Source organism: Peromyscus californicus, unplaced genomic scaffold (assembly GCF_007827085.1).
Source record: "Peromyscus californicus insignis strain IS unplaced genomic scaffold, ASM782708v3 Scaffold_15__1_contigs__length_86483966, whole genome shotgun sequence".
In the NCBI taxonomy this organism is placed as follows: domain Eukaryota; kingdom Metazoa; phylum Chordata; class Mammalia; order Rodentia; family Cricetidae; genus Peromyscus; species Peromyscus californicus.
This window is the reverse complement of record NW_026294447.1, coordinates 60,584,193-60,591,614: the sequence shown is the minus strand read 5'-3', so window position 1 is coordinate 60,591,614 and position 7,422 is coordinate 60,584,193. Positions and strand designations below refer to the sequence as shown.

Here is a 7,422-nt window from a genome sequence, read left to right as displayed (position 1 = left end):
CCTGTGTCAGATTATCTGTACAGTCAATCTTCACATGCCAGGGAAGCCATCTTCCTCACTAGGCCGCTGATACAGTCACCACGAGGCTTCCCATTGGTTCATTCAAACTGTGCAGTCAATTAATCTGGCTGTTTTTGTGCTTGGTCATTGTGGCGCATGGCCTACCCCGGGGTTGTGGGAATCCTGAATGACAGCCCTGTGGCGCTGCAGGGAGGGGTAAGCAAAAGACAGATGGACAAGGATGTCTGCAGAAATAAAGCCTACAAGGCACTGAGGCAGGGGCATGGGAGGCTAGGAGGTGGACAAAGCTAGAAGTGGGGCTGGCCCATTGTTGCTGAGACTGGCTTGATACAGCTTTGAGGGGTGGGGTGGAGAATGTGATTGGATGGGTTGGCCTAGTTACACTCAGAGGTTCCAATGCTGGGAACTTCTCCAGCCCTCTAAACCTCTGGTTCATTCTTCCAACTGAAAAGGGGGTTCCAGAGCCAGGTTCCCCTTCCTGTTGGGGTGTGGGACAGGCTCTCTGGGCGGTTGCTGCCTTCTCTATCTGTAGGCAGTGGGGGCGGACAGCGGGAAGGCAGAGGGCTCCCAGGAGTCCTGTTCTGAGAGATACCATTAAGTCACTGGCCCCGAAGGATGAAGAGGTAGCAGCAGCCTTTGTCTTTCCTCCCCCTCACATGGCCAGTTGTCAGCTTCTGTTGGTTCCTTTGCATTGAGACCGGAAGGCCATAGGTCTCTGGGTCAGGGGAAGTCACAGCTGGATGCTAGGCTTGCTGACTCCAGGCCTGAACACTCTTTGTCCCTCCTTGGGCGGGGTCCCTGCAAGGACAAAGGCTGCTTGGCTAGGAGCAGCTTGGTTGGTGGCATCCCAGTGAGAAGCAGTCCCAGAGCTGGTCCCTTGAGCTGGCCACCCACAGTGTGGTCACAGGGCTGCCTTCAGGACCCTACAGAGGTGGGGGCAGCTCAGTGGCAGGGTCCCAAGTTCCATAGCTAGGGGCACACAGGCGAGTCTTCTGAGCTCAGTGCCATGGCCCTGGTGTGCTTCACCCCAGGGGGCTGCAGTGCAGGCACCCTGGGAACTGAAGCACAGGATGGAGGTGCAGGGTCCAGTAGTCCGAAGCCACCAGAGGATTCACCCTACATGGGATCTTGGGGACAGATGCTAGCTCACATGATGCCAGAGAGAAACCTTCATAGGTACGGGTGTATTGCTACTCCAGGAGTCAGCCCTCTACCATCCCTGCCCTCAGCCTGGGCCAACAGGCCCTGCCAGTTCCCAGGAGTTCCCTGGGTTCCACTATCATGGCATCAGTCCCTATTTTGAATTGTGGGCCACCAGCTTGTGCTCAGGGTTCTGCTGCAGGTGGCTGTGGCAGGGTTTGAACAGGACAGGGAAGGTGGCTTTGAATTCTCCAGGGTTTTACAAATGAGGTGTTGATGAAATTGTCCATTTCCAAAAAGGGGGAACACCAGACTTCCCAGTCTCCAATGCTCCCATGTGTGGTTCTAGTTACCTGGCAGCATCCTACAGAGCAGGCAGGGGGCACTGAGTGATGCCTGGCCATAGGCAGCAACCCCTCACAGGACAGAGCACATGGGCCCCAGACAGCCCGGGGCCTGCCTTCCTCTCTAAGCCTCATGCTCTCTATTTGAGACAGAGCTTTCAGAACATGGGCTCCCCGCCCAGTCACGGCTCCTATCTAGTCCTGGTACTTGTGGATCTGGTTCTCACCCGTGTTCTCTTCTTCACCCTGGACCGCCACACGGTCTTGTGAGCTGCAGGCAAGACCTGGGGTGACATGAGCAAACAGGCCTTGCTCAGAACCTTCTGGTATCTCAGGATGGTGGCAGCTTGGAAGGAAGGGTGTCCGCAGGCAGCTGTCACTTAGCCACTTGTGAGAACAGCTGGAGGAGGCCAGCCCAAAGCTCAGTGGTGACAGACTGCAGTAAGAACTCAGGACTCTTAAATCAGCTTTATTTTCCTCTAATAGACACTTTAGCATTGCAAAATTTTGCATTCTACAGTCTTACAAACTTTATTATTAGCAGCAGAACAGAAACATCGCAAGACCTCAAAACACAAATAAATACCAAATGAAACCACACATAACATACAGTAAACAGAATACAAAACATCATAATGCTATCAGGAAATGAGACATGTTGCTAACTCCTAGTGACAGGATTATTGCTGAGCAATAACTCACACTGTCTCAGTTTCTTAGAAGAGCGGAAGAACACGGGACGCTAATCACTGGTCACAATCACTTGGACTGTCAAGATGGGGCCTCACAGCGAGCGGTTACTACAGACGGCAAGTGTCAAAACAGGCAGATTAGAAATACAGTCAAATGAGAGATTGGCCTTCTTTGGTCTTTGTTTTTGGGTAATAGAACTGAACACAAGAGGCGTGCCATCAGAGAAAAGAACGCAACTCCACAGCAGTCTGCATTAATCCCCACTTCCTCAGTCAGCGCCTACAGATGCTTAGGGAAATCCTTGGAAGGAAGGCCGGCTTTTGTGTTTTCCAATTAGGTCATTTATTTGCTTTTGAAGGTTATCTGACTTGACTAAAGGGGACTAAGGGTGTACGCCAGTCACCACTGACTACGGAGTGGCACAGTGACCTCCTTTCCACAGTGAACTCACAAGAAAGACTCCAGACATGGTGTGGCAGGGGAAATGAATCACCCTGCTGGGCTACTTGGGCCTGCTTAGCTGTATGGCTGCCTTTGTGTGGGTCACTGCCCACCTGCTAGCAATGGTGCCCAGGGAACCCTCCAAGTGGACAACAGGCTGGGGCATGTCCAGGTCTTTGTGATGGGCTGCTGGCCTCTTTTTACTGTCCCTGCAGGCCTGGCTCCCTGATGCCACAGTGCCCACGGCAACCAGCACCAGCTGGAGTGAAACAGTTAATGATGGCTGGATCACTTGCCAACTATCCCCTCACCTGACCCAGACCCTGTGGACACGTTCTAGGCTGGAGAAAAGAGCTGCTATGGATTTGTAAACGGAAGACAAAAACCATGATCTTAGTCTGAGAAGATTTGGAGGCAGACCCTCATTTGTCACACTCAGACACAATGAATGGCATGCCTGGAACTCACACTAGCTCTCCTGCAGTCGAGCCAGGACAGGGCTGGATTGAAAGTTTAAAAAAAAGTACCCTAAGCTCCACCAAGCCATTCTCCACTCACTGATGGTCCCAAGCAGAGGGATGTATAGGAGGGTAGGGACTGACCCACCCTGTCCCCCGTCAGGTGGGAAATGTCTTGGTCAGGTACAAAGTGCTTCCCTGCAATGCTTGGCAGTGTGCAGGGGTGAAGAGGCGGCAAGGGTCATGCTGTTGGCACTGGCCCTCCCCCTGCTCTCCTCTTGGGCCAGCAGCAGTAGTCCACCCGAGACCCTGTTGCTTGGCATTCCCAGACACACTCCCCTTTGCTGGATATAGTCCACTGCTCGTCAGGCCTGTCATGGGTGACTGCTACCACACACTGCTCAGTCACAGTGGTATCGTTAATGTCAGGCCCAAGGGAGCAGGCATGTGGTCCCGACTCCAGGTAGGACTCTGGGGCAGACTAAGGAGGTATGGGGAAGGTGGCCAGCTACCCGAAAGAGACTGCGTCTGACCTCCAGGGCCTCATGAGGCTGACCACAGATAGTGAGACAAAGCCAATTCAAAGGGGATCTGGTGGTGGTGGGTCTGAAGGCCCTGCTGGAGGCCGCCCAGGGAGCAAAGTCAGTGCTTCATGCCACCGCTCCCTGGAGTCCCAGTCTTTGGAGGAAATGGAGAAAGAAAAGAGACAAGAAAGGAGGCAGGACGTGGCCGTACGCAGTCACCTCCTACAGCTAGCTGACTGCTGTGCCGTCTGGCTGCTCTGCTGTCTTAGGGACACGGTACATCTGTGCATAGGCTACTTCAAGGGGAGATGGAGATGGACTGAGGTGCAGGCTCCCTCAACAGCCCTTTGCTTCTTCAAATGCTAAGCATGGGTTCGAGAGAAACTGATAGCTGGGTAGGTTGGGGTGTGGGCGCTACTCTCCTCCATGAGCCCATCACGCATACTCATCTGCAGTCTCATCCATTGCTCTGTCTTACCCACAGCCTGGCAGGCTACACGGCCTCGGTTGGGTCTGTCTATCCCCAAGAAGTAAGGGAGGCCCAGTCAGGGCCTTCAGGCTACCTTCCTTTCCCTGACCAAGGAAGGTAGAAGGCGCTCACTCCCAGCCTGGTCCTGGGTTGTTACTCACACAGGCTTTCCACTACTCACAAAAACCACGGGTCAGGCCTCAGGACACACTGCTACTTAGTGGCTTGCATCTTACTGGGGTGGCTTTGAGCAGGTACAGACACTGGCCCAGGCAAGCAGGAGTTGTGTCCAATTTCCTCATGGAGGCCACAGGACAAATGGCCTTTATAGAGTGAGCAATTGACACTTTCGCACAGCCAGGTACACACTGCACGACCAGCCTGTGTTTCTTGTGGCCAGGACCCTGTGAAATGGAGAGGGCTGGCTGCCAGAACTGGCAGCAGGGCCTCAACTATGCTGAGACCACAGCCCAAAGCTGGCCCAGGCGGTGAGCACCAAGGGGGCACCAAGGAATGCTGAGCCGGAGCAGAGCAAGACACACCCAGGCAGGACATGACATGCTCCACACCTCCCAGGAGACATGTCTCGCACGCCCGTCCTTCACACACTGAGACAGGGCACAAAGGGATGAGCTTGCCCACTACTCTACTGTTACCAAGAAATGCAAAAGACACACTACAGGAAGCTGTGACATGCTGGGCCCTCATCCCAGGGGACAACAGTTACTTAGTTGCTTTCCTCACATCCTGCAGGTGTGGGGGGGGGGGCAGGAGGGTCCGCATCACATAGGAAGAGTCTTGTAAAAAGTCTCACTAACAGGGAGTGCCTGAGGATCCCTCAGGGTCACCCTCATAGCAGGGTCTAAACCTACAGACAGGCATGCTTTCTATCGGCCCACGATGTTGCTGGCCTCTACCTATTGGCCCTGTGCTGACTTCTTCAAAGGGGTGTTGCAAGGATGTCCCTGCTGCTGACACCTGCCCATGAAAAAGCTACCTGAGGCCAGCTAAGGACTGCCAGGTGGTCCTCCCGACTCCAGGTCTTTGGGGACGAACCCCGGGGTGGGGGGTGGGGGGGAGAGGCAGGCCTGGAGGAAAAGAGGGTACTTCTGAAAGGATGTGGGCTCTGCAGGCTTCCACTGACTTACCCCAAAGCGATCCCAGCAGAGTGGAGAAGGGAGCAGCAGGTGAGGAGCCCAATGTTTCAGCCATGGAAGGGCAGGACAAGTGCTGGAGACCAGGAGGTCATTCATGGAGGCATGGGGACAGGTGTGCAGGAGGAGGGCACTTCCAGCAGGCACTGGGGCAAAGGCACACCCAGGACAGATGGCAGCACCAGAGACAAGGTGGGCCACCAGGCACCAACCCAGCTGTCCCCGCGCGACCATGGGGAGAGCCCAGAGGCAGGCAGTCTGAAGCGCGGGCCCAGCTGGCCAATTGTGGGCGCGCCTTTTGGGCAAGTGGCACAGATGTGGTGGTTCGCACACATTGGTTTTGCCTAAGAAGCACCCGTCGCGTGTAGCACCCATCAGTGTGAGAGCACCATGAAGTGTGGTGCATAGCAAAAGGGGCACCGGGGCAGGGCTCCAGGCTTCTATCACAGTTGGACCATCGAGAGACGTAAACAGTGAGCTGGGAGTGCCATCTGGACAGGACAGGCTGGGGCATCAGCTGGCCATCCTTCTAACAGGGAGGCCAGGGCCGCTGCTGGCCAGCCTGGGCAGGCCCCCAGACCAGTGGTTCGGTCTTGGGAATGCTTAGGGTGGGTGGGTGGGGCTTCTCCTTCATGCTGTGGGGATTTTCAGGGCCCTTGTGGAGACTTGGAAGGGTGTGGCTTCTGCTTACACCTCCCTCCCTTGGGGTGGGACTGAGCTGCTCTTGGGGGCCTAGAGTTGGAATCCGTGACTATTTAGCAGCAGAGCCTCCAGAAGCTGCCAATGGAGGCCTGGCTTCCCCAGGCAGGTTCACAGTTGTCTGAGGGCCCTGGTAGAGACAAAGATTGGCGGTGGAGAGAGAAAGATCTGGTTAAACTACCACTTTCTAGAATCATGGTGAACGCAAACCCAAGGACGAGAAGCAGCATGTCACATCTAAGGCACATGTACCGTATGCCACCATCTCTGAGCACAGACGTTGCTTTCGGAGATCATTAGCCTCCTGCAGCAGTATGACAGGATGAGAAACACTTGCTGGGGCCTCCTGCGGCACAGGTCACCTGCCTATCCCCACACACTGGACCCTGGAGACCGCGGCGGGTGCTGTCAGCAACAGAGAGCTTGTCTAAACATGGGGCAGAATTTTAAAAACCTACAGGGTTTTGTGTAGAACTCCAAAGTTCAACTAATGCCCTATTTTAGGGTGAAGACAACTGTAAGTCTGCAATGATGCACAGCATCCATGAGCATTGTCCCTCTCATAGTCATTGGGAAGTATGTCACTAACTACGACAGATAGTGAAGGGTTACATTTCTAACGAGAAATAACGACAGGTTGAATATTCTCTTTCCTATCACAAGTGATAACCAGTGTTTGATATTTTACATTTTCTTCCAAGAAATATCAGTCTATCAACGTTTTAAAACAAAATGTTGCAGTAACAATTATTTGTAGAACTTTAAATTAAAAATGACTTCTGAATTTAGAGACTTGATGTCTACTCAGGGCCTTCTGACAAACAGATTATTAGAACAGAGACCAGATGAGGCCTTAAAAATAGACAATATACTATATTTGAAACAAGATTGCACTCTTGAATTTTAGGATGAATATATCAAAACTGTATTATTATTTCGTAAGTTCTCCTTTTAAATTAACATGCTGACACGCCCAGCTACCTCCATGTGTGTTTTCGGTTTTGGTGTTCAAGTTAAGGAAGAAAAATCATGTTTCTTTTTAGCATATATGTTTCCACCTTAATTAACTAGATCTTTAAAAATGAAAATGAAAACCTTCTCTGACAGCAGTATTTATCTTGTGGAAGGATAAATAATTCTTCAGAGTGAGTGTGGCTAGTCTATTAGAAATCCGTTGGGGTCTGTTTTCACGTGTGGCTCCTCCAGCCACGCCTCCTCCTCCTCCTCCGGCTGCTTACCCTGTTCCACACGGTCCTTTTTGAGGGCGAGGACCTTCGTGAAGACAGACCGCTTCAACCCCCCAGAGGAGTTACCTTCTGCTGAATCCACCTCCCCAGTTACTTGTCAGGGGTCAGGCAGATCCGAAGTATCCACTATGACTTTAATAAAAATTGTATCATCTTTAATATACGTCCCATTCTCTAGAACAGTTTGGGCGACAAAGACTGGGCAGCCAGAGGCGATATTCATCTCTCCAGT

At 52.7% G+C, this 7,422-nt stretch overlaps 1 protein-coding gene across 5 annotated transcripts in view; it reads right to left on the bottom strand.

Moving 5' to 3' along the window:
- Positions 1 to 1,954: 1,954 nt before the first annotated feature.
- Traf3 (TNF receptor associated factor 3) overlaps positions 1,955 to 7,422 on the bottom strand; it is a 121,957-nt gene continuing 116,489 nt past the window's right edge. For all 5 annotated transcript variants that reach the window (XM_052739051.1, XM_052739053.1, XM_052739049.1 and 2 more), the window contains one exon: positions 1,955 to 7,422. This exon is cut by the window's right edge and continues 437 nt beyond it. In XM_052739051.1, the coding sequence (XP_052595011.1) occupies positions 7,288 to 7,422 (135 nt within the window). In that variant the 3' untranslated portion in view covers positions 1,955 to 7,287.